Source organism: Alligator sinensis, unplaced genomic scaffold (assembly GCF_000455745.1).
Source record: "Alligator sinensis unplaced genomic scaffold, ASM45574v1 scaffold331_1, whole genome shotgun sequence".
Taxonomy (NCBI): domain Eukaryota; kingdom Metazoa; phylum Chordata; order Crocodylia; family Alligatoridae; genus Alligator; species Alligator sinensis.
The window spans coordinates 2,525,146-2,551,954 of record NW_005842033.1 but is presented as its reverse complement, the minus strand read 5'-3'; the positions used below and the strand labels follow the sequence as shown (position 1 = coordinate 2,551,954).

General features: G+C 39.4%; 3 protein-coding genes across 9 annotated transcripts in view; 2 read left to right on the top strand and 1 right to left on the bottom strand.

Annotated features, from left to right (window-relative positions):
* The window catches only part of TIAM2 (T cell lymphoma invasion and metastasis 2), a 239,870-nt gene extending 233,442 nt beyond the window's left edge, over positions 1 to 6,428 (top strand). For both annotated transcript variants that reach the window (XM_014519343.2, XM_025202639.1), the window contains 4 exons: positions 962 to 1,067; positions 3,814 to 3,901; positions 4,492 to 4,646; positions 5,391 to 6,428. In XM_014519343.2, coding sequence (XP_014374829.1) covers positions 962 to 1,067; positions 3,814 to 3,901; positions 4,492 to 4,646; positions 5,391 to 6,028 — 987 coding nt within the window. In that variant the 3' untranslated portion in view covers positions 6,029 to 6,428. The remainder of the gene's footprint in view (positions 1 to 961; positions 1,068 to 3,813; positions 3,902 to 4,491; positions 4,647 to 5,390) is intronic.
* A 168-nt stretch (positions 6,429 to 6,596) lies between these two features.
* The window catches only part of TFB1M (transcription factor B1, mitochondrial), a 47,601-nt gene continuing 27,388 nt past the window's right edge, over positions 6,597 to 26,809 (bottom strand). For 2 of the 6 annotated variants that reach the window (XM_006022384.3, XM_025202641.1), the window contains exons 7-8: positions 11,920 to 12,047; positions 6,597 to 7,609 (exon numbers count right to left, since the gene is read on the bottom strand). In XM_006022384.3, the coding sequence (XP_006022446.1) occupies positions 7,360 to 7,609; positions 11,920 to 12,047 (378 nt within the window). In that variant the 3' untranslated portion in view covers positions 6,597 to 7,359. The remainder of the gene's footprint in view (positions 7,610 to 11,919; positions 12,048 to 26,809) is intronic. The other 4 variants (XM_025202640.1, XM_006022383.3, XM_025202643.1 and 1 more) reach the window with 2 other exon arrangements.
* On the top strand, positions 22,546 to 24,217 carry CLDN20 (claudin 20). Its single transcript, XM_006022382.3, has one exon. It carries the CDS (start codon positions 23,042 to 23,044, stop codon positions 23,699 to 23,701), a length of 660 nt encoding a protein of 219 aa, XP_006022444.1. The 5' UTR covers positions 22,546 to 23,041; the 3' UTR covers positions 23,702 to 24,217.

Genomic DNA, 26,809 nt, shown 5'->3' with positions numbered 1-26,809 from the left:
GGGACTGGGAAAATCAGCAGCAGCACAAATGCAGCTCCCAGCTGCATGGCCTGGGGCACGGGTGCAGGGAAAGCCCCCTGTTGCTAACTGCTGATGTCCCCTGGCCTGTGTTGGACCAGAGCTGGATTGTTCCAGCCTGTGACTTGAAAAGGTTGCCTGCTTCAGTGTATCACATTGAGCTTCAATTTAGCTTACTGTCACAGACAGTGAAGTTGCCATTATCTGATCTGGACTATAAGTGTCTAGGTGTTGCAACAAGTTGTTCTGCTGAATCACATGCAGTGTGATAAGTAATTCTAGCTAGTGATCCACGTAGTATGTGGATTACGTTGGAAGGAAACATAGCACATAAGCACATCATCACTTATGTGACTGAAATATTTAAGCTACGTATCATATACTAAATGCCATAAATACCTGAGATATCACCAACTTCCTATCTCCAGGAAGTTGCAGGGAAACAAACAAGGGAATGGTCTCAATATGACTGGCAGAAACTAATACTCAGCCAAATCAATATAGGAAAGAAGACATGACATGGAGCACTAGTGCATTATCAGAACAGATAAAATTTTGCCTGTGAAATGGAATGGTGGTTGCATCAACCTGTTCAGTTAACTGTTACATTGCTTTGTTCATGCTGAGCATGTTTCCTATTAGTTGTTGTCATGGAGAAATAAGATGTTTATGTATTATTCATTTATTAGGTACTGTGATTTTTTAAAGTTAATTTTTTAATCTAAATTTTGCTAGAATTCCAAAGGTTCTGCCCTTCATTATTTTACAGCCAAATTGAAAACAACAGCATTAGGTTATTGAAAGAGCAAGACCTGTTAAGATTCACTTTTCTTTGAGAAGTGGGCTCTTGCACAAAAGTTCATTCTATTCAGAACTTACCTTGTGCAGGTGTAATGTCGCACTCTTTCTTTAAGAAGTCTGGTGTTTATTTTTTGTTTTGTAGCCTACTAATGCTCGGGCTGCACATAATTACAGTGACTTGGATCCATTTAAATTTCGTTGGCTGATTCCTTTATCTGCTCTTCAAGTCCGACTGGGGAATACAGCAGGTAATTGTATATCACCGAATACCTTGGGACTAAATAGATTTCTGGTCCTCTTTAATATTCTTTAGTTCCATACATTGCTTCCTGTGGTCTTGCAAATAAGTAGGCATTTCTACCTATGATGAGCAATGCAACATCAACTATATATACACAGTATAGTCTGAACTTTCCAGGGGCATAGTCTTGCTACTCTAATAGATATTTTCCATGTAATCTTTTGGTTTTACACATTTCATTTATATCCCCTCCTATAATGATAATAATAATAATAATAATAATAATAAAAAAAAAAGAAAGCAAAACTCCCAACTATTTGACATTAAGCAGCAGGAAGTGTGAATGAACCTGAAGCTTGCCTTACAAAGAGAAAGTTGCTGGGCTTTTTGAGGTTGTGCAGACTATAGCTGCAACTAGAAGTTAGGATTTAACAAGCGGCAGAACAGAAAGCCCACAACAAAAGGATGAGGGTAAAATCTAAAGAGCCTGCTTCAGTCAACCAAGTAACAAGGTTATAACCTGGGCCAAATTATGCCCTATTTGACTATCTGTGGCACTCCGCAGCTTTCAGTGAATTTGTATAGCGGTCACTGGACACTACACAACAGGAGCAGTTAGGATTCTAACTAGAAATTTGGGTTCTATTTTCAGCTCTGCTGGACTTTGGCCATGATCCAGTCATGTGGGTTTTACATATTCAAAAGTATTTAGGCACCTCTAACCCCCAACCCCATTAATTTCAGTGGAGGTCAGGTGGCTAAATATGAAGATCTGATGCTTAGAGCTAGATCCACTAAATGCTGTTAGCCCAGCATTACAATAGTTAAATAATCTTAGTGGTTCTGCCCCCTAGTGGAATTCAGAGCCCAATACATGGGGAAAATTATGTGCCTAAGAGGGATCTATAAAAACCAGCCAGCTGGGTAGGGAAGCCATCTAAGATAGCCAGCAGAATTATAGAAAGACGGGACTGGAGGGGATCTCAGAGGTCATCTAGTCCAATCTTATGGTCAAGGCAAAATGTAAAACTGCTTAAACCATCAGAAACAAATGTTTGTCTAAGGAAGTTGTGGGACCTGCCAAAACTCATGATCAGACTAGGCATCTAGAGATCTTCAGGACAACATTCTGAATGGAGCTACTTCAACAACAGGCATAGGAAAAGCCAAGGGGCGGACCCATTCTGTCAGAGATTTAAGCACATCTCTTCACTTGGGATTCAAGAGATTCAAGTACATGTTCTCCTGAAACGAAGTGCAGAACATTAAGAAAATAAGACAGAACATTTTTTTTTCTCATATAAAACACAGCCAGTTCTTTTCCTCCTCCTCTTCCTCCTTTCTCCCACGCCAACTTTGACTCTATCCAGGAGACCTATATCTGGGACTCTCACTTGGGATGTTGAGACCCAAATTTAAAGGTTTTCCATGCTTGATTTGGAGCAGGGATTTCTAAATGTCTTTTTTTCCACTAAAGTGCCCTGAAGGGCTATTTGGAAATGGGCATCTCTCATGTTAAATACTCCACTTTAAGCAAATAGATATCCCTTAAGCCAAACAAAGTGACAAACTGACTCTATAGCCTAGTGTTTAGGACACTCATGTAGATGCGAATCCTTGCTCCAACATTTAAATATTTATACAAAGTGGAAAACCTTTACCAAGAGAGACTGACTGGTATGTCCCTCAGAATCCTCTATAGCCAGTTGTTAGGACACTTTTCTGTGAGGTGACTAACAGGGTTTAAATCCCTATTCTTAATTAGGCAGAGATTGAACCCTGGCTTCCCACATCCCAAGTGAATGCTATAACTCCTGGACTATTGGCATAAGAGAAGGGGAGGTAGAGTTGTACTACCAGCTCCTTCTGAATAATTTGCTTGTGTGCAAAGGCTACCTAGTCCAGTAGGCCTTTCTGAACATACCTACCAGATCAGGGCCTGCACCCAAGCCAACAGAATTAGTGTGTACATCACTCCAGAGTATAGACAATGAATGGCTCATTCCTGTTGGGACGTGTGTGGTTGTGCATATGGTTGTGCAGAAATGTAGGCACTTCTAAATTCAGGCAACAGTTGAGCAGGCTAAAGGGAACTACATTTTGGACTTAAGCATCTAAAGCTGCAATTAAGCACTAAATCTCTTGATGTATCTAGCTTTCAGGTTCCCCATCTATAGGTTTCATTAGGGTACATTAATAATTGTGAGTTACTCTGATACCCGATGATGGGTGCCATAAAAGTGACAGAGTCCTTATATGGGGAGTACCTTTTAGATATTAGATCTACGTAATCTTACAAATACCTGAGTTTACATAATGGAGCTTAACTGGATAATGTGATGAGCTCAAGGTTGTTCAGGAGGGGAAATAAAGCCCAGAGAAAGGAGAAGTCTGTCCGGATTATTCCTTGTAAAAATTATTGCCCCTGGGGATTCAAGATAAGAGTTTCTGTACGTCTGGTGAGAGGAATCTTAATGATCAGAACCTGTAGGGCTGCAAGGCTAAACTTCAAGGTTGTGAAAGGTAGTGATAAGAATATTAGTTCTGAAAGTAAGTTTGTTTCTGGAAGAGAAGTTGAGTTCTTAAAGGGAAAAGTGGAAATCTTACTCTGGTTCCCAGCTCCTCTTGATGTCATCATGCAAATTCCTATGAATGTTATCCTGTGTGATGCTGAGAGCTCTGTTGCACTTTCTATGCAACTTGCAGGCTCCATGAAATTTTCACACAAAAATAAAATGTCTTCCCACACACAGGAACAGAAAACAACTGCATCTGGGAATTGATTCATACGAAGTCAGAAATAGAAGGCAGACCTGAAACAATTTTCCAGTTGTGCAGCAGGTAAACTTGACGACAATTTTTTTTGAAAAGTTACAGTAACAGAATGAAAAAAGTGAGAACATTGTATTCAGGTGACCATCTCTCTTCCTCTCTCTCAAACCTTCTAATACACCTTTTTCTTCTCAAATTCAGACACTGAGCCACTGTTTAGGTGGATGGAGTTTATTGCTCAGCAGATGATAAAATCAGAATAAATTTGGCTTGGTCTGAAATAACCAAGGGTCTACCAAAATTGACTGCTTAGTACAAGTGGTCTGATAAAGGTCAATCAGAATTATAATTATGTTGGTGAATTCATGGGGTTGTCCTTTAGCGCGAGAAGCAGCCTTTAAGCATGGGCTCTTGTAAAAAGATTTGGGCTTCATTTCGAAAAGAAAAATGACTTTTAAAAAATGCAAGAATAATCATGAAGAAACCCCAGGAAAATGTAAAGATCCTATTAGGAAAAGCATGAGATCGAAAAGATAATGGCACCTATCTGCGGCAGAAAGGAGGAGGCAGCCTCTGACAGTATTGGGATGGGGGGGGGAGGACAAAAAGTTCCATTGACTTGAAATCTGGAGCCATTGCTTTTTGCTTAATCTCTGCAGTGACTGTGAGAGCAAGACTAACATTGTGAAGGTGATCCGTTCCATTTTGCGGGAGAACTTCAGACGTCACATAAAATGTGAGTCTCCGCTGGAGAAAGCTTGCAAGGATCGCCTAGTTCCTCTCAAGAACCGTGTGCCTGTTTCTGCCAAATTGGGTAAGAATCCGTTTGCTGGACTAGGAAATCTAGACCCTGTAAACATTTTTTGCAAAAATCTTGTCAGGCTAATAAAAGATATCACCTCTACTATGAGCCCTGATTGCTTAGATCCTGTATCTGTCATTTTATCAGTTTGCGTGGAAAGTGATTTCCTTCCATCACCAGCATCCAAAGCACAAGTGACAAAACAGATGAACGTGAGGTACAACGGAAAAGTCTCGTTCCATTCCATGCACTGATTCTGTAGCTTAGCAGATTGTCTAGTTAACTACAGGCCTTCCTTTGGAGCACAGCTTTCTAGCTAAGCTGGCCCATAGAGTTGCCAGTACTACAGACAGTTACATTTGCATTTTTTCCTGGCATCACAGGAAGCAAAACCTGACGTTAATTTGGCCCTACAACACATCAGATCTGCAAGGCAGCCCTATTCTAAAGTTCAGGTTTGCTGTCCTGCAAATGTATGTAACTCATACATCTTTCTGAAGGTTTTTCTATATACTATATAAGGAGGCAACTTGATAACCTTGTGGTATGTAGAGCACTAAGAAATCAGAGATCAGAATGCCCATAACGGGAGACTGATCTCAAAGACGATACATTTCACAGACTGAACAGGACTAAGTGCAGCGTAAGAATCAGAAAACAAACTCTTATGATTTTGCTACTGAGAAATGTTGCATAATTCCTTTATGTTGCATGACTTTTGAAATGCAGAAGTAAGACAGTCTCTTGTATTTGCAGCTTCCACAAGATCCTTAAAGGTACTGAAGAATTCACCCAGTAATGAGTGGAACAGTGATCTAGGAAAAGGAAACTTACTGGATTCTGATGAATGCAGTCTGAGTAGCAGTACTCAGAGTAGCAGTTGCCATACCACAGAAAGCATACAGGAATCTAAGAATTCATCTCCTGTGAAACGTTTGCCGAGCTGTGCATCAGATTTTTCAAACAGCCACGTCAAGGAATCAGATATTCTCAGTGACGACGACGACTATGATCAGAGCCTCAAGAAAGGCAGTCCTACTAAGGACATTGAAATACAGTTTCAGCAACTAAAGATTTCTGAGGGGCCCAGTGATGACACAGAGCAAGAGCAGCCCAGTGAAAATGAAGCTGGGAATGGTTATAACACGGGGAAGCATCCAAAGCTGGTGCGTGGACATTTCTGTCCAATTAAACGAAAAGTGAACAGCACAAAACATGGTAAGGGAACTTTACTGGCAATGCAAGAACATCATCAGTCTCTTGATGGTCATTCTGATAATGGAAATTTGGATCTCAACTCTATTTTAGAGAGGGAATTTAGTGTCCAGAGTTTAACTTCTGTAGTTAATGAGGACTGTTTTTATGAAACAGTGGAAAAGCATGGAAAATCTTAGCTAGCTGAGCACTATATGGTTTAAAAAGTTAATTTTAAGGCCAAATAAACTGAACTTGTTTTGCTTTAAAACTAGTTATTACATGGAAGTTGCTGAAAAGCTACTTTTTTATTTATGCACTAATACATTTCCATAAAAACAGCTGTAAAGGATTCTTAAGTTATTTTAATTTATTGTGGATCAGAAAACATAGATTAAGTTGGCCAGAGTGTATAAATAAGTTTATCCCTTTTGAGCAGATATTAAAATTACGTAGCATCCTTATGGGAAACATTTCTAATTATTTTAAATTATGTGGGAAAATGTATGGAAACCGGGAGGGTGAATTCTGTTTTATAGGTATAAAAAAAATCAAAACAACTTTAATTCTTTGGGCATTTTCTTTCAGCAGTTTTAATTTTTGCTTTATTTAAAGCAGGATTAAATTATTTTCATGTTTTAGTGCACAATTGTGCAAATGTTTCATTTTTGTAAGTTGCAAGATGCTGTTTATACTTTAAATATATAAAGATATAAATATATACATATGTAAATATAAAAACCAAGCTTGTACTGTAATCTCTTATTTGATTGTATTTTTATTTTCTCTACCGACTTGTACAGTAAAGGAAAATGAGTATTATATTCAGTAATGGTTCTTGCCTTTATTCTTCTGTCTTTTCCTACTGGAGTTTTAAAACCATGAGCTCTTGGTTTTAGGAACTGCTAATGCTCTTTTTACTTACGGCAAAGTAATCCGTGCACTTTGAGCCAGTCAACGGAGCACAAAGTTTTTGCTTCTCCTTTTTTACTTTTGAGGCGGCAAAGTTTTCTTGCATAGTCTTCACCCTGGAAAATCCTATTTTAAATGGATCAAAATATGCTTCTTACGACTTCAGTTTAACAAACTGGTAATGATATTTAAGGGCTTTCACTTTTCATTCTTAAAAAGCTTCAGAGACAGGCCTACTCAGCCAGGTAGCCAAGCATGTTCCTAGCTTCAGGTATGTGAATTGTCTCACTGAAGTCAATAGGACAACTGAGATCTAAATTAAGGTTAAGCTCTTTACCTAAACATTTAGGTCTCAGTTTAGCAGAGTATGGAGGCGCAGGCAGCTGCAGCCCCAAACCAAATAAGGGCCCTGTACTTACAGTGCACATCCGTTCTTTCTGTAGGACCGAATGGAATAACTAAGAAAATGGGTGCATTTGTGTTTTTTTCAGTCTTTCCACAAAACTCTGGTGTCAATGGGTATGTCTGTATGCAGGCACACGTATAGGTCTTCAGTCTACTAAAGCAACAGTTGTAAACTATACTGAATAAACAAAAGTTGCCTGCTTTACTAAAATTGTTATAGCTCATCTTCCTCTTCCAGTTGCTTTAAATGTCTGTCTCTTTTGGACCTCATCTTCTCCTTTAATTCATCTCTGTAATTGTAAGCAAAAAGACTTGAGTCTTCATCGCACATTTTCCTATATGCATCACACAGGCCTTTAAAATGTAACATAGTGAGTTGAGTTGGACGCAGAGTAGGGTCCACATCTGCTGTCTGCATCATCTGTTCAGTTTTTTTCAAACGATCAGCCTCTGGGAACAGAATTCTAAAAATGAAATAAGATAGAAGAGGTTCAGCTCTAACTTCATAAAAAAGTTGCTCCTCAAACAGATTTCTGGTTCTCCTACTAAACCAATGCATTTGTCCATCTTTTTCCAAATCCTACATATATGGTAATAAGGTAGTTCTAAATTAAGTGATTTATTTCTCTTAATGCAACTGTAAGTTTCATTGTACAGCAGTAAAAGTTACTTCAAGCAACAAAGCAGTATGCTTTTATTTTAGCTTTTTACTTAACTTATTTTAATCCCTGTTTTATAATTATTATCCCTAATAGTTAAAGGTTTGGAAAGAACAGGACAACAATTTCTGAAATTTGGATCGGAGGCTTGTAACAGTATTCAGGATAATGGGAGTCATATTTCTAGTGAAAAAGTTTCCTAGATTGCAACAAGCAATCTAAGCCAAGGAAGAACGGGGCCATAGAGGCTAAACATAGTGTTGTTTAGTAACTACAATGTGGGCCTGGCAGCCAGAATTACTGGATCCTATCTTCAACTTTGTTGAGGTGCTGAATGTGACAGTCAGCATGTCAACCCCTCAGTGCTGTACTTACCTCAAAGGGGCACTGAACATTTATTAATGATAGTCATGAAAATCATCTGAACACCCCTCCAATCAAACCAACAGAAATGTTCATCCAACTGACCTTTTCATCACAAATGCCTTTGACATTTCTGAGGCATAATAGGGGCATGGAGAGACAGGGAAGGAAACTTTACAGCACCATTTATGCACTTCCTCTATGTGAAAATGTACTATTCAGTTTCAAATTATCTGTTCCCTCTGTGCATGTGCCACACTACCGCTCAGAAGAGCCAAAGAGCAGACAGCACACACATAGGCAGGGCCATGCCATGGCTACAACAGAACAAACCTCTACAGCATTATGATTAATATAAAAGGATTGCACTGTTATTTAAGACTTTAAACATATGTGGTCCTTTAGCAACAATCAAAACCTGTCCCAAAACCATAGGCCCCTCATTCCAAGGAGTCATCAACAGAAGCATCATCAAGTGTGCTGCATAAAAAAAATGGCCCTGTGCTCCAGAAAGCTGAAATGCATTGCTGATCAGGTTGCTTTCAGGAAGTTTTTGAAAACAAGGATGGACCCAGAGCAAGAATTAGTGTCAAGAGTGTCACAGGAGACAAAGAGGGGAAAAAACCCCAAACAATTGATCTTGTAACAATTTTCAATTGGAAGCAGGGAGGACCCAGCTTTAACCACTGAACACACCTTGCCTACTTGCAAAAAGATGCAGGCACCCACTCAGAGCAAGCACTATGCATCCTTTAAAAACCTGACTAGGACCAAATACATAGAGGCTCATTTCTAGTGGCTTTAGGCAGGCACTGCAGGTTGCTGTGAAAAGGTAGGTTATATATTGTTGAGTGAAGTTTTGATCAGGACTTCTGAAGACAGCAACTCCTGGTGTGAACTGCCTCCCACTACTTGACTATCTCCTCCATCTCCCAGCCAGACATTTTCCTGACAGCTACCCCTCCCAGTGCTCGACTCAGTATCTGTCCCTTGCTGAATCCGTAAAAGCATCCAGGGAGCACCATGATGTTTACCTATAGCAAAAAGCCAGGGAACACAACATGAAGCCCAGAGAAGTTTTGGGCTATCGAGGATAAGAGTATAGTAGAAACAAATGGTTAGGGCTGCCAGGCTTTGGAATGGGCTCCCAAGGGAGGTGGTGCTCTCCCCTACCTTGAGGGTCTTTAAGAGGAGGTTGAACAGATATCTGGCTGGGGTATTATGCTCCCAGCACTCATTCCTGCCCAGGGCAGGGGGTTGGACTCAATGATCTGTTCAGGTCCCTTCTGACCCTAGAAACTATAAAGAGGTCTCTACATTAGAGGAAAGTATTTATTGGAAAGGGAAGAAATTGTATAAGGGACACAGACTACTTTTCTTGGGGGTATGAGCTACTCAAGGTGCCTAGGTCAAATATTCTTGCTACCTCAGTATATTATTTGGCAGGATCTTCTCCCAGAGCAGTATTCCTCCTCAAACAATAGCACTCTCACATGTCACTTTAAGGGAGAAAATGCCCTGGTTTAACAATAATACTGCAGTTTGAGCTACTCGTGTTAGATAGTTGAACCTCTAAACTGAAACCTAAAGAATTCTGGCCAACTTATAAAAGGAACTGAACAGTAACTCAAATCATTCTTCATTAATAACTTTTTCTGTTTACCTTGCCTGTAAGTATCTTGTGCACCAAGTTTTCTTCATACCTTCATACAAACACATTAACTCCTGCTACCTTGCTTTCATATAACCATGTAAAATATCGTCTCATTGGGACCTGTTGAGCTGTACACTAGAATTTGCTAATTTCTTTTGGTCAGCTAAATCATAAGAGGATTGTTTCCCTAATTACATACTAGGGACAGGGCTACAGCATGTTAAGCTGCAGCTGAAACAAAAAATGCAGATTCCCCCCCCCCCCCTTTAAAAGTCTGTAAAGCAGTGTCAGAAATTAGATACTGAACAAGAAATGCTGATTTTTAAGTCTTTTCACAGGACCTGGAGAGATGTATACTGAGATGTATACTTTAAATGCTCCAAATCTGTTCCAACTTAGAGCACTTCAGGGCCATACATACCAGATCTATTGCCCTCACCTGAGCCCTCCTGCCCAGAGCACTTCAGGCCTCTGGTCTCCCAATTTCAGAGAGGGAAAGACCAACAATGAACTGCTATTTTCAGCCCTTGAGCTGCAGTGAATAATTTCTTGCATATGGCACTCTGCCTGTGGAGACTGCTGAGGATGGCCAAGCACCCTCCTGATGGGAGCAAGGAAAGCAGAGGCTTTGCACCTCCCCACCCGAACCAGCAGATAGAGGAGCAGAGGCGTTAAGCAATTCCTGCTCTCAGACCTCATAATAGCCAAGCCACAAGGAGAACACTTGTTGGCGCTCAGTTCATCGGTCTGCTCTCCTGATAGTGTTGTACGCAGATAAAAACAGAGAAGTGGCAAGTCTACTGGTTCTGTAATTAAATCCAATAATACAGAATTGAAGCTCTTGGTACTATAACATTCAACTTGTCAGCTTTTTAAAAAATAAAGCCAAGAACTTTCTAATAAAGATCTAAGAATGTAAGCAATGGATCCAGATACTGTTAAAATATATTATGAGCAGCAGTATGTGTTGGCTGAGTCCAAGAGGAAAGTTCTAACGTTCCAAGGGGAGGTGAGGAAAATTGTTTTTTGTTCTTGTCAATGTTTTTTATATGGGGTGATGGCATAGCGTGAGGTTATGGGACCCACTATTCAAATGGGTAAAATAAATAAATAAATAAATGGGTAACTTAGGCTAGAAACAGACATTGCCAAATGGAGTGATTCAGCTGTGCCAAGATGTCCCGCAGCATTGCTGATTTGTTGCACTGGATGAAACATGCCTTACCCTTTGTCCCGCCCTTGGGACAAGGATAAGGCATGATGTGATCTCCCCACTTTCCTCACTGCCCCAGACGCATGCTGTATGTCTAGGACAGGGGGGGAAGTGCTTCCCCCCTCGGCCAACCCTGTGGGTCCGAGGCAGTGGGGAATGCCAGGTGTTACCCCAACCCAGCCAGCCTCACAGAGCTGCCTGAGTGGGGAAGCACTTTCCTCCCTGCTCCAGATCCACACTGCAGGTCTGGGGCGGCATGGAAAGAGGCACAGAATTGGCTGAGCGGGGAAAGCACCACAAGGCAACAGACGTCCGCTGCAATAAAGTGGCAGAGTCTATTACTATCTTTATTGCTCCACTGATTTTCCTGTCATGTGGTGCAAAGGGTAGTAAGGTCTTATTTGCTCTGAATTTGTGCTACTGTCTGTTTCCACCCTTAGAGACCTTCTAAAAGCCTGAGATCTGGCTAGAGAATTGTCTGGTTAAAGAACTGAAGAAAACAGCTAGATGCTGCCTTTGTGATTCAACCCCCAGCCTTAACATGAGAGCCACGTATGAAGCAGTGCAGATATTTTCCACGGTGATGTTGTCTGTCAGAACTGGGAGTTGCCGCTGTAATCTGGGCAACCCTGTATCTGGGTCATTTACTAATATTCTTAAAATCTCTAGTAGCAAGTTGTTTTAAAGAAGCTGACAAATTTCTATGTTTTTGCCTTCATGCAACATTATTGGGACCTGATGAACTGTGAGCAGAACAAATGTATACAGTGGACAAACTCAAAAATATTTTCCAAGGGATGTATTTATTAGTCCTCTCAGCAGCTGTTACTACAAATAACAGTGATATTGTTCTAAAAAGAAATTTTTGTAAAAGCCATTTCTTACCCCACTCCTCGCCAGCAAAATTTTCTTCTGAAGTGGAAAACACTTCGAACAACCTTTTCCACCAGTTTAAAGGGCTGCAGTATCTTTGGCTCCACCAAAGGGGTAAAACGCACAACTGCCACATCCACCTATACACGCATACAAAATATAAGATATCAGGACCTAGGGCATGTATTTGGAGCCTCTTCCTTCTTCTCTTTTCCACTGTACATTCTTACTGTTCCAAAACCAGTGGATTAGGTGATGGGAATCAGAGGGCCCTGCTACACGTTCAAATTAAAGGTGGGTAGAAACCAGCTATAGAGTTGTTACACATTTTCACGCACTAACTTTGTAGCTGGATAGTCATTTTTATGGTGTGATAATTACTTTGCACATGTGGTTTGTTTAAAATTTATTGTGCAATTAACCAGTTAATTGTGTGGTAATTACTAGGCACTTGTGACCAGTCTAAATTTATTCTGTGATTACATATATTATGCAATTATCTGGTCAATGTATAGCAGGGGCCAGAGAGAGATTCATATCTTTTTGCCATAATATAAGGGAAGATACATGAATGGCTGAAAGACTCATTAGTGGTTAATGATATCACAGTGAAATAACACATTTTCATTATTAAAATTCCAGTGTGAAATTTCATCTCAAAATGTCTTGCCTTAATCTTCAAGGCTATTCACAAATGTACCTTTCCATATTAATCCACTGGTCTCTTACTGCATCACAGTAAGACCAGGAAAGAGAGGCTGCTTTTGATATATCCTTGAGTAACATAGTGGTGGTTGTTAAAAAAATAACAGCAAGAGAATAAGCACTATTAAATGCAACAATAAATGTAAAACATTCCTGTGGGGAAGACAAGGCTAAAAAATGGTACTGAATTAGTATGATATTTTAACAACAAATAGGCCAAGCTGTAAAAACACCTAATCTTTCACTAAAAGCATACTCCAAACAGGGCACTTGTACACCTTACTTTGCCTCTAAAAGAGGAAGAAAACCAAAATAAAACGAAACCATGAGAAGTAATAGCGGGGTTTAAAAATAGTCTCTTTTCAACATTATATAAATTAACTGAAAAAAAATGTTTGAGAGTTATAAAATAACTAGATGAGGAAGATGTGACGAGAACATACAAACACGTTCTGTAAACAGCAGTGCTGCGGCCTGTTATAATTCTCATTAAGAATTAACAATAAGAATATTTAAAGGAACTAAGGGCCAGGTCTACACAGCTTTTGGACTGGTATAACCATTTTGGTTAGGAGAACCAAAGAGAGACCAAGAGAGTTGTATAAGACCCAATTACATTATTATAAAGGTACCTTATAACAGAATAGCTTGTTCTAATATAGAAAAAACATAAATGGAAGGAGCATCTTCATATCAGTATGCCTGCTTCCATACTTGGGGTACTGTATTATTGCTTTAATTATGGTGGTATGTGTAAAACAATCATAGAATCATAGACAAGGAGGGCTGGAAGGGACCTCCACAGGTCACTTAGTCCAACCCCCTGCCCGAGGCAGGATCAACCCAATCCAAACCATCCTATACAAACCATAAGCTAAACTCTATGCAAGACTACAGGCAACCCTAACACAGCAGAGACGTGGCAACCTAACCTGTTACAGGTAAAGCAGTGGAACTATGGCAGCTAACATCTTGCTTTTATGAAACGTTGTCAATACACCTCTCAAGATATCTCGGGTGGAGGGCCACAGTCCATACCAATCTGACCATGGGATAAAATTCCTTCCTGATCTCAAATACAACAATTGGTCTGACCCTGAGCGGATAGGCAAGGCCCTTAGTTTTGGTCCCAGCAGAAGCACTGGCACAGTCAAAGCCCAAATACAACGCATGTGTGTGTAGGCAAGGTTCAAGCAGTAAAGGGGTGAGGTAAAATGTTGTTTATACCACAGAAAAAAAAGAGACCGTTAAAGTTTTGTCAATTAGTTCTTGAAAGAGGTTAACAGCAAGGGACCAAAAGATCTCCATTAGTAATATGCCTATTAATTTTCTGCAAGTAAGGGTGGACAGTAAGGCCACAAAATTATTTGAGTCAAGAGTACAATGGATTATGAAGAGCTTCAGAAGGACTTTTTAAAACCAGCTTATAAGAAAACCAATATAAACAAATACAAGGATAAGCACACCCAAAGGGAATAGTTGAATTACTCAAATGCTACCTTGTTCTCTATTAACAAGTACAGCTCAATTAAAATTATGCTAAGAATGCAGGGTCACATAACACTTCAGACTGATAAAGGTTATAAAACAACACTGAAAATATAATTCCATATTATGGGCAGTGTTATGCCTGGAACTTCAACACCATTGAATTTTACTTGCTCTACTTCAAAAAGCTGTAACAGCTGGAAAAGGTAACACAGAGGGTTATAGAAAAATGCAGTGCAGTTCTGTGAATGCAACCTGGGATGTGATGCTGGATAGACACTTTGGATTCCGGTCTGGCTCTCCCACTAACCTACTATATGATGATGTGCAGAGGCCTGCACTCTGAGTTGTTCAAGATATCAAAGGTGCAGCTCAAACCATCACATAAACTTGTTTAGAAGAAAGAAAAAGACTATATTAGTGTGCAAATGCACATGTGCATGTTTTAAAAACAAACAACAGGTCCAAACCATCTCAACTAACTTTCCCCACCCCTTCCTCAAAATGGACTGCTAACAAACATCTTTAATATTAAAAAGAAAAAAACAACAGAAGTTTTCCACAAAAAAAGCCCTGTACAGCTAAAAAAGAAAGGAAATGGGGATTATTAAACTGGAACACATATTCACTGCTTTATATTTCTAATACTTTAACTGTATTTAACTATTTGTGTATTTAGAAAGATTTCTAATGGTAATTGTTGCCACAGACTAAGCAGGCTGAGGACACTACTCAAAATCTTGAACCTTGCCTATTTATTTAGCGTGTGCACCAATAGAGTTATAGCATCCCCTGTAACACACTGGGTCTATTTATTCCACCGTCATTAATGGTGGTTATCTTGAGTAGGTCACACCACTTTTTCACTGTCTCCATTTCTACTCATACCTTTTATCCATCTTTTCTATTTACATATTCAAGAAACAGACAATCATGAACCCACACAAGACAGCAAATAGAGCCCTGATCTTCACTGGGGCCTCTAGGCACTAATGTCCAAATCCAATTCTGTCTCAGAGGCACATGCATCTAGGTATTCACATGCTTAAGTCTAGGGATTTGACCTGTGAGCGAGGCAAGTCTGACTGCTTTAAGGCATCTAGGATCCCTATACTGTACAGTCTATGGGGAGACTTAGGTGCCTCTGAAAATCGATCTACCAGTCACTTGAGTCACTAAGAGTGCCTAAGTGCTCTCTGCAGAGAATGGGGAGCCATATATATGTTTTACATCTGTTTCTGTAGTATTTAATACAGGTCTACACATCAGAGACTAGATGGACCACTGTTCTGAGCTGGCAGTTATTTTTATATAAATATACAAATGTACATTCAGAAAAGAATTCATTGCTCAAGATTTTTTTCCATTTAAATTCCCGACAGTGCAACTCAGGGGCGGACAATTATTTTGGGCAAAGGGCCGCTTACTGAGTTTTGGCAAGCCATCGAGGGCCGCATGACAGGCAGCCCAGGGCAGATTATTAATTTTCTAAATGTTTTAGGGACTCCGCAGGCCAGACAGAATGGTCCGGCAGGCCGCATCTGGCCCCTGGGCCGCATTTTGCCCACCCCTGGTGTAACTGGTCCCAAGACTTCATGCTTCAGCCAAAAACTGTGAGTGCAACAACAACCTAGACAGGCAAGTGTCTTTTTTGCATACTCCAATACCTGCTTTATATGCATCATCAGCTGTCTAAATAGATTTAGTGAGGGCTCAAATTAGATGTCTGCTTAAAACTGAATTTAGGACATAAACCAGACTAGACAATTTCAGGGGTGGGGAGGTGGGGAAGATGCAAGTTCCAAATTCGGGGAAAATTGGCTCTTTACACAGGGAGAACACTTAGCATCTTAAGGCTAACCAACAATGTTTTTTCCAAAACAGAAAAAATAAAGCACTTTTCAGCATTCACTCCATTACAGTCACCGTTTTCTTTAGAACCCCAGGAAAGCTGCCTCGTTACTATGGCAACAGATATCGGAAAATGCTTTTCGCTTGTAATTGGACACTCCTTTAAAATTACATACGTTATTATCCTGTTCCTTCTGTTTCGTGCATATTTTTAAAAGGCTGGAATTATGAAAACCAGTATAGTGTACACAAGTGCACTTAGAATGCACTACCTTATTTCTTGACATTATTGTCTTTTTTCTTATTTTCCAAGCGTTACAGTACGAGAAATAATTACTAACAGTACCACAAATAAATTATAATAGTAATAAAAGCTGAAAATGGTTGGCTGAAATAAAAGTAATTGTTATTAAGAAGATTAAAACCATTTATGAGCATCCCTAGCTCTTTAAGAGTGCTTCTAACTCAGAGATCCTGTCCCTACCATAACTTAGAGGTCACAAGCACAAAATGTAGCGTAGGTCAATGTATTACTTTCCTGATAAAAACAAAGAAATGAAAGCAAAAAAGGAATAGAGTTTTCACTATTCTGCCACTTAGGGCAAGCACCAACACCACCACCAATCACACAATGGGCAACACACCTATCTTGAAGCACAGCAGCATTAACCGTGACCTTAGAAAACCCTTTCAGATCCTTCAGCTTGCTCAACCATAAACAGAAATGTAGGCATAATTTGTCAAAACTTGGCTAAAATTAACTGCCCCACTCTAAATAAGCCAGCAAGCCAACTTTCCTCTAAGTTTTGGGGTTTTTTTAATTGGTCTACCACACAGCTAGAAGCCAGCTAAATATTTAGGAACTCTCCAGGTTTCTCAAAACTAGGTATGTTCCAATGCAGAGGTGTCATTCAGGTTCAGCCACCATGGCAACTCCCAGCTGTGACATCCCACTAACACCAAGGATCCTCGCTAAGCTACAACACCAGCTCTGTATTCATGTGACTCCACTGACATCAATGTGGTCAAGAACAAGCTCAGCCCAGAAAAACGTACTGTTTTTTGTCCCTCTTCTGCCTTCTGGAAATTAATTTCCTCCGATTACTTCCTAAGACAGTAGCATAACACTAAGCCTCTCTCAAGTAAGTTGATGCATTTTGATATATGCTATAACTCATCCCAAAACATTTAAAACTGGGTTTAATTGCAGTAAATTAGGAATAATACAAAAGGACAGCAATATATCTAGACAATCAAGAAACAAAATGGTCCAGCTTTAATTAAATCTTAAGCATAAGAAGGTCACTGATTTATGGATCAATACATGCTGAGTTTTCACATGATAGCTCATACTCTAATACAGTGGTTTCTCACAGGTAAAAAGTACCTCCTGTGCCTTGTCCACAGCCAAATGAGGGAGGGCTATAGCATGTACACATAGAAACAACCTGCCTCTTTTGGGTGCTCTGACAAGCCTAAAGCAAGCAGACCTCATGTGCCTCTGTTACTGGGCCACATTATGCAGAGAAGGGCTGTGGCATACAGCTCTCATGCCTGCGCTGGGCCCATCACAGAACTAGCTAACGAGCCAGGACACTGCACGCATGCTGCAGCCCATCCCAGTTTGGCTGTACACTAGGCACACAGAGTACTTTTACCTGGAGGCAGTGGCACGTGGCTGAGAACCACTGAGGTAAGCCAAGGCACCACAACAGTGGTTCTCAACCGAGGATGCCACCAAATTGAAAAAGCTGGGGAGGGGTGCCTTGCCTCTATGAAAGCGAGAACCAGCGCTTCAACAGAAGTTGTGCCAACTTCCAAGTTATAGAGTAATGATAGTGTTGTGGTCCAACCTTTGAGTAATACTTTATTAAACTTCACTGCAATAGAAAGCATCTTAGGTTATGACAACCCCTGATGTTCTTTTTAACCATTGAGAATGAAAAAGCACTTTAAGCTTTCCAAAAATCTCATGACAAACAAGCCCTGCACAGCACTGAAATTATATGGATAACCTGTATTTATTGCATTGTAGAATCAGCAAGGTTTTCTTCTTGGAACGTTCTTTGCTGCATTGATTTGTTCAGGCCATTTTGCCAGTATTGTCTGCGTTCGCTATATAAACATCCTTACCATGCTTTCCTTCTCCAGTCATTTATCTGAATTCATGGAATGACAACCCACCAAAAGAAGTTCTAAAGACAGTTAAAAGTTATCAATGAGAGGTATGTAAAACTTGTAAGTCACAGAACTATGTGCTAGTTTTCAAGCATTTAATTCAAATGCACTGAAAACTTACTAGGAAATGCAAATTCTTTATAAAATTATCTATGATATAATACTCCTTTATTCTGTCTCTCAGTTCCATTAAACCTATTCTAAACCCTCCTTTTACTAATACACATCTCTAAACTTCCTAGTTTAAAGATTTTCCTGCATGTACCAATCTTTGTTATTTTCATCATGGGATCTGGATATCATTATGTATTTAGGACTAAGGGCTTACATGTGTTTTTCCTATAATCTCTCTGAGTTGCCTCACTAACAGAGTGTTTCTCCAATACAAGTCATTAAACAAAGTCGTCCTTTATTCTCTGCTAGATGGAACTAAGAGAGGGAATGAGCAGTAATACTGCATTGTAGAAGACAGGGGAAAAATACTCAAAACAATTTTTGTTTAATAAAACACCAATGCTGGTTTCTATGAAGAACAGAGATCTTTCCATTAAAGAGAAAATATATTTCTCCAGGGCATCTACAGTGAAGAAAACATCCCAGACCTCACGTTCAGCAGTAAGTGCTACACAAACAGAAATTTAAGATGAAAGTATTTTTATTACAGCTTATAGTGTTTGTACTAAGTTTTATCATGCCTATAACTGAGTGTACGCCTATTAATTAAAATGTGCAACTACTGTTAGCAGCACTTTGCAATGATGTTTGCAAGTTTGATAGGTCAGAAAACAAAATGAATAAAAAAAGGTTTGTAGCTCTAGATCCTAATCTGTTGATCACGATGCAACTAAAAAATGAGAGCTTTGATTCAGCTATGCAAATCAGCTCTGCAAATGGAAGCTAAGCCATTGAAGGTTCTGACACAGCAAGCATACAATGTCATTTGCTGGAATAAGTCTTGACAGTTTGAGCAAAGAGAAGAGATTCTACAACAGGGAAGTTTTTCTGTGATGGCTTGAATTATGGACACTGGCTTGTTTTGAGAAGTATTGTAAACTGCCTGTAACTGCTTGGTTAAATGCATCTGCTATATGGATGAAGAGATGAAAATACCCTGTAAAAGGACTAAAATTGTGCCAGGAGCCATGCAGATTTTTACTATCTAATCCCATATATTGCAAAAACTAGAGGATTCATGCATAGCAGTCTTTAATGGGAGTCTCAACAAAGGCAGGTACTGATCTAAATTGATTTAACTGGGCACATCTACATGTGCATTTAATGCAACTGAATATACTCTGGGCCAATATGAGCTAGAGTAAACTAATCCCAATGTCGCTGTCTACACGTGTATTTAGGCACAGTAATTTACTGTGCTGCTAGATTCCACTTTTATCTGATGGGACTATCTGGAAGCCCAGTAAATTAGTTTACTGCACCCTAGTTGCCATGCATGTATAGATGGTGATGCTTTACTGTGCAACAAATTAATCTGCTGAGCATCATGTAGACACACCCTCTTTGTAGCATAGAAAAAAAATAAGAGCATTTTATTTCAGAAAGTGGTGTTACCTCCATATTATTACTGTACATTTTTTCCCCCAAACCTGTTATATTTAAAAGTCAGATGTTATGGTTAGTCTTTTGATGTACATAGTGAAAAAATAAAACAAAACATTACCAGTGGCTGTAAGTTTGAGAAGCAGGTAGGAGGCCATTCTTTCTCTTCTGCTTTGATAAAGGGCCCCAACCAGCCTATTTCATAGGGCAAGTTTCCTTTAGCTTATCCCAGCTTCCCTCAGAGACTCTGAGACTTCTCTATAAACTCCAAACTGTTTTACTAGGGATGACTGATAGAAGCAGATGCCACCTCTTTTTCTGTCATCCAGATGATTCAACTGTTTTAAGTATACTTGTGTCTGTCCACATGGGCACATTCCCATGGCATTACATTACTTTTGAGTGTTCTAGTTTTGGGGACTGTAGTTTGCCCCTCTATCTTAAATATGAATGAAAAACACTCCTCACTATCAGCATAACTTTAAAACCCAGAGTACCAGAACATTCAGCAAATATGTGTATGGTCAGTCAGAAAAATGACACATCCCTGAACAGCAGAACCATTCCCTGCATGTGTCCAAAATGATACAGTCTCTCTTTAATGTAAAACGTTGGTGATTTTTATTACTATTTTTGTGAGATCAGTTTGCACTGCTACCATAGATATAGGAGCTTGAACTGGATTCTGTTCCAACTCATCCATCAAAAGAACTAGGGTTCCTGACTTCAGGAAGCATCCTTAATTAGGACAGCATGTGTTTAAATGTATGCCAATGGAATTTAAGCACCAAGAATCATAGAAAACTAGGGTTCAAAGACTCTCACAAGCTTAGGGCTGGAAAGGACCTTGTGAGATCATCGGGTCCAGCCGCCCTGCTCCGGGCAGGAAAGACTGCTGGGGTCAAATAACCCCAGTAAGGTGTGCATCCAGTCTCCTTCTAAAGATCTCCAGGGTTGGAAGGGACCTCAGGAGGTCTTCTAGTCCAACCCCCTGCTCAAAACAGGACCATCCCCAACTAGAGCTTCCCAGCTAAAGCTTTGTCTAGCCATGTCTTAAAAACCTCCAAGGATGGAGATTCCAGAACCTCTCTGGGTAACCCATTCCAGTGTTTTACTACCCTCCTACTGAGAAAATTTTTCCTAATATCTACCCTAAACTTCCCTTATTGCACATGAGGAAGTGCTGTCCAGAATACAGACACCTGAGTGCCCAAGAAATATATACTTGAATTGGAATGAAGATGTAACTATAGCTTCTTTACTGCTGTGGATTTTGAGCAACCCATAGAACAAGATTTGGTATTCAGATCCAAAGCTGAATTTTCAATGTTGCCAAGTTAGGAAAAATAATTTTACTTGAGGAAAAAAGCAAATTTTCTGTTGAAGATAAACACTGAAAATGAAAACCTATTGCAACCCCTTTTTATGGTATGACATCTCTTCACTAATTACTTAACTGCTTTAAAGTATTTATGAAATACTATAGAATATGTAGTATCTATCAAAATAGCTAAAAACATATTTCAAAATTGTTTCACTTGAGTATACATGACTTTCTCCCCCCATGATAGTCTCTCTCCCATAAAAGACAGCTTTTAATCTGCAACATAATTAGTCTGCATAACATACAGTTTGATGCGCATAGGCTCCCTTGTAAAAACATATATTTTCGTTCATAAACCATGGAGTCCTTCATAAAGTACAAACAGAGCTTTCTTAAAGGGGAAAAAAAGATTTGCAAAGAAGTCTCAGCTCAGCAAGACAAGAAATAAGTCTGTCCCAGCAAACAAAAATTTTAATTGTTTTTAATGCTGACAACACATGCTGATCTTTCCCCATCCTCTCCCTGGATAACATTTGAGAAAACGGCAGATTCTGTTATTTTTCTGGACAAACTACACTGCGTTTTGAATATTCTTTTTAATTATAGGATGTGTCCACTGGCATTGTTAGCAGAACTGCCAACAGGAGTAACATGCATTTACTGTATGTTAAAAAAAGTAATGTAATTTCTGCTGAATACACATGGAATCCCAAATACCCAAGAGATCTTTGCCACCCGCATTTCTACTAAAGTCAGTGAAAGCCTTACTGCAGGGCACAGCATTCGGCTTCTTGTACAAAACCTTAACGAGTGCAGTCACCATAGAAGTAACCCATAATGGGCATAAATCCAATCTAAAAGTTATATTGTAAACTGTGTCAGATTTCATTGTTTTCCCTCTAAAACAGAATGATTTGAGATCAGTAAATTAAAAACTTAGTACGAATCAGTTGTTCTTATGGGATTTTCTTTCCGTTACAACTAAAATTACAATTTATAGTTGTTAAGTAACTAAGAAAAGTATTTATTTTCAGGCTAAAACTCAAGCTGGACTTCAAGCCTCAGAGTTGTGTAAAGTACTAAACAGCCTCAGCTCTCCTGTCAGTGGCTACTGAAGGTAGGTAGCAGTTCACACCAGCACTTAGAACCTCACAGGCTAGATTTAAGAGAATTGACTGGAGTCCTTAAATACCAGAGACCCCGCAACAAAAGCGGCTATATAAAATCCGAAGAATGACAAGACATGTAGGCTGAATGACAAAGCAATTATTCTTTGGTTTGTGGGACTATCGCTAAAAGCCTCTTCGCTCTTTCTTCTGAAAATTAGACATTGGGTGACAGTATTATTAGCTAGAAGAATACCTATTATTACTGTTAAACAGCCTAGCTAGAGGCCATTTTTAATTGATGTTTTGGGGGGGGTGGGTATAGTGTGTGTGTGTGTGTGTGTGTGTGTGTGTGTGTGTGTGTGTGTGTGTATATTTTTTTTTTAAAAGACTGCTTGCTAATTCCCCTTGCATAATTAAGGTCAAGTACTCGATGCATAAAATATATTTTCCCTATGTACCATTGTTTATAATCTGCTTGCATAATCATACAATTTAATTTACAACATTTATTCTGCCTAATATGCTAAGCATCTGCTTGTTACTTTAAACATGACCGAGGAACCAATTTACAGCTGATGGATCAGTCATGTAAAAAAAGGCAGCTTCTTCCAGTGATCAATCTCTAAAATGCTGTCCATTTGTAATCATTTATGTTCAATGCCTTGTGTACAGCTGCTCAGCTGTTTTGTAGGCTTCTCATCTGCTGCAGGGTCACGTCCAGATATTCATTCACACAGCTCTAATTTCAAATGCAAGCTTTTTTGTTTCCTGATTTCTTCTCTTTTCTCCTGTCCTTCTCTTCCCCCCTCCTCTTTTCAATTACAGACAGACTGCTACAGCCTTGGTTGGGAAGCTATCAGCCAGTTACACATATTTACAACGAGAGAAACGGGCAGACAAAAGGTGACAGCATATCATCATCATGGCATCAGGAGGTCTACAGTTCTTTGCTTTTATTCTAGCCCTGTTCGGTGTTTTTGGAGTCATTACAGCCACTTTACTACCCACTTGGAAGGTGAATGCCGATGTGGGTTCAAATATCATAACAGCTGTAACACAGACGCAAGGGCTCTGGATGGACTGCACATGGTATAGCACCGGGATGTTTAGCTGTACCCTGAAATATTCAATACTCTCTCTCCCTGTCTACATTCAGGCTGCACGGACCACCATGGTACTGTCTTCTATCCTCTCAGTTTTGGGGATTTGCATCTCTACAATTGGAATGAAATGCACAAAGTTGGGAGGGGACAAGGACACCAAAAACCACACTTCTTTTGCTGGAGGGATCTGCTTCATCCTTGCAGGAATCTTTGGATTAGTACCAACATCCTGGTACACAAGAGAGATCATTTTAAATTTTATGGACCCTACAATACCAGAGAGCAGTAAAAATGAACCAGGAGGAGCTGTTTACCTAGGATTCATTTCAGCAGGGCTTCTGTTCATCGCAGGTGCGATCTTCTGCACTTCCTGTTTTAAAAAGCAGCAGGGACCATGGATTTACCCCACCAAACAACAGCACCTCCCGTGCACACAGCAAGAGAACAATGCAGGCTATAACCTAAAAGACTACGTGTAAATAGAGTTATGTCTATCAGCTGCAGCTTTTTTGTGCCAAGTTTGGCTTTGTTTGTTTTAGATTAAAGGATATCTCAAAACAATACTTAACTTTTCTTATGTCAGGGCTGCAATTACTTTTTTGCAAGGTACTTTTATTTTTAACAAAATCAGCAGAGAGAAAAACTGTAGGAAATAAGTGTATGGTTCAGAGTTTATTTCTGCTGATTTTTCAAATCAAGTTTTCTTTGGTTTCCAAACTGAAATTTACTGAAGAGAAAGGAATCATTTAAAACAGGGTAATACAATTAACCTGAAGGCTAGGTACAGCAAATATGCTTGAAAAAAATCTATTCAGCAAAATCAAGGCACTAGTAATGTACCCACATGGGTATTTTTTTCCCCTCAGAACCTTGTTTAAATTATAGTGAAAACAAAACCAATTCTCCTTTTATGCGAGCACAATTTATTGTTCTTAACAGCCACATCTGCATTTCATTTCCAGTTTTTAACTGCCATGGTAACTGGCTTTCTTAGAAAGCTTAGCCACACTGTATATCTGCATATCAGTGGCTGAAGAACTAACATTGCCATTCAGATATTGCCAAAAATACCTCCTCTCCCCCCAAAACTCCACCTGCTGTGGGTCCCATTTTTTATTTTAAAAGAAATGGGTGCTGGGCAGTCTCCAACTGTTGTTAAGCTTTCACCAAACAAATAAATGTTAGGTCTAAGGAGGAACATGACAACAGAAGTGTCCTCACAACTAAGGAAATGCTTGGAACATTTATGTTCAAGATCCTTCCTTTCAATTACTGTTATTTACTTGATAAGTATTCAAAATCCAAATCCAAAGGCCATTGAAAGACTCCTACTAAGCTCAGTGGAATCTGGATCAGGCCCATTGTCACTAGTAAATTTGTCACATACAGCACTAGCAAATATCATGTTAATTTACAAGTATTTTGTCATCTTAATTTGATCTATGCTGCTGTATCTTCAGAACTTTCTTTCCAGCATGCAGAAACTGTTTCTCGCAATTAACTCAAGTCCTACGATGCATCTTATTTATCCATATTCAGTTTTTTAGTGCTTGAAGTTCACTAAATACAACTGCAATACTGTGCCATAACATAGATTAATTTAGTATGCATCACATATGACAAGATCTGAATGACAAGGAAGGAGTGAAGCTTCCTCTTTTATTATAGACTTTTATAGAGAATGAGATGGTTTTGTACACCTCGACAGTCTGTCTTAAATCCATTAGCAAGGAACTGGAGGTACAGACTTCATGTTGTATTATATGCTATTACTCAGAATTAATTATTTGAGTTTCCTGCCTACATTAATCAAAAATCACTGATAACAGTGCTAGATCAGCAGTTACAGTAGTGCAGACTTAGCCATGAGCAAAGTCAAAGTTATTTAAATAATAGAGCAGTATTATAAACTATTCTAAAACAGCTGTATTAAAATGTATGTAAACCTTCAGGGGTGTACAGGTTGGGTTTTTTTGAGGCACTAAGGTGTTTTTTTTCTGAAGGAGCAACATTTCTGAAAGATATTATTTTAATAAATATCTGCAATGCCTATTCAAATCACAAGCATCTCTGCCTTGAATTAAAAAAAAAATATCAGTACTCTTTAAAAAAAAAGTCTCTAGAGAAAACAAAAATAAAGGAAACCTTAAGAGAAAGGCAGAAGAAAAAAATATTTGTCCACTGTATGTATACATGAAGTCCAATAATTGCATAGGAAAATAATTGCTCAGAAAGACTCCTTCCTAATGCCACCTGAAAAGCACCTGAAGTTCCTTGTTTACCAATGTAAAGTTTAAGCTCATGAATTAAAGATAAAAGTTCAAGAAACTCAACAGCTTTCTGAGAAAATAAAGGTCCTCCACAAACAATGTGCATACCTAATTCAGGCCACGTGCTAATCAACTTTTCCTGGGGGGGGGACAGAGGGGATTAAAAGAAAAAAAGGAAGGAGGGAGTAAAAACAGAAAAGTAAAAAAATATGGTGAAAAGTTTGCACTGAATGATTTCTATGCTGCTTTTACTTTTGCAATACAGTCAACATTCAATAAAGTCAGCATTTGCTTTAGAGAGAAATATTCAATAAATAAAAAAGCTTAACTTCAAGAATTTTGCATTTTTAAGGGTCTTCAAGAGAGCCAGGTCATCACAAGACTGGATTCTGCTAAAAGCTAACTGCCTGGCAGCAGTCTATGGGCCAGATTCTCTCATGCACTTGAGCTGTTTGGCACAGGAAAGACTGGAAGATGAGGGAGCTGGCTGCTTACACATGCCCAATTCTAAGGGTCCTCACAGGGCTCTGACTACTTTGGCTCCACCATGCCACCCACTTGCCTCAATCAATGGAGAAGAGGGACCACATGACAAAAAGGTGACAACAAGGTCCTAAGTCTATTTGTTTCCTAGAGGTTATCGTTCACACATTTATATATGAAAAAGGGAGTTAGGACACATTAAATTTACTTTTTAAACATGGGCAATGAAACAAACTGATCTTTTAAAGAAAGACTTTAGATTTTTGATGCTTCCTACAGATCCACCGTTTTTATCCTGTGCTGACAAGAAATGTCCCAGGTAGTTCTGAATGGAGTTTGCAATGAGACGAAGTTGAGATACATGGTGATGTAGGGCAGAAGGAGCAACTATGTTGGTCAAAGACTCTACAAACATTAAGAGGCTAAAAGAGAAGTAATGTAGCCCAGCTGGAAGGGAAAAAAGCAGGTGGGTGGGAACTACAATAAAAGATTGGCTAAGAGAAGGAAAACAGAGTTTGAGAAGCTCAGCAGGTCAGTTACAGAAAAGCTGGTTACTAAGAAGAGACAGAGAAGAACAATGTTAGAAAGAGACACTGCCCTGGCACACTTTTTTTTGGGCAGCCTATGGGATCTCCCAGTGACAGGAAGGCGAAAAGAGGAAGAGTGCAGAGGTTGTGTCCTGCCAGCAATCCTAAGCAATTTATACTAGCTGTTTGTCTGCAGGCTGCATACACTGTTTCCTAAGCTGCTTCTAGTGACACACAAAACTACAGAAAAAGGTAAAGTGGAAAAAAAAAATAGTCCGACTTGCACAACACTACTCGTTTGGGGGGG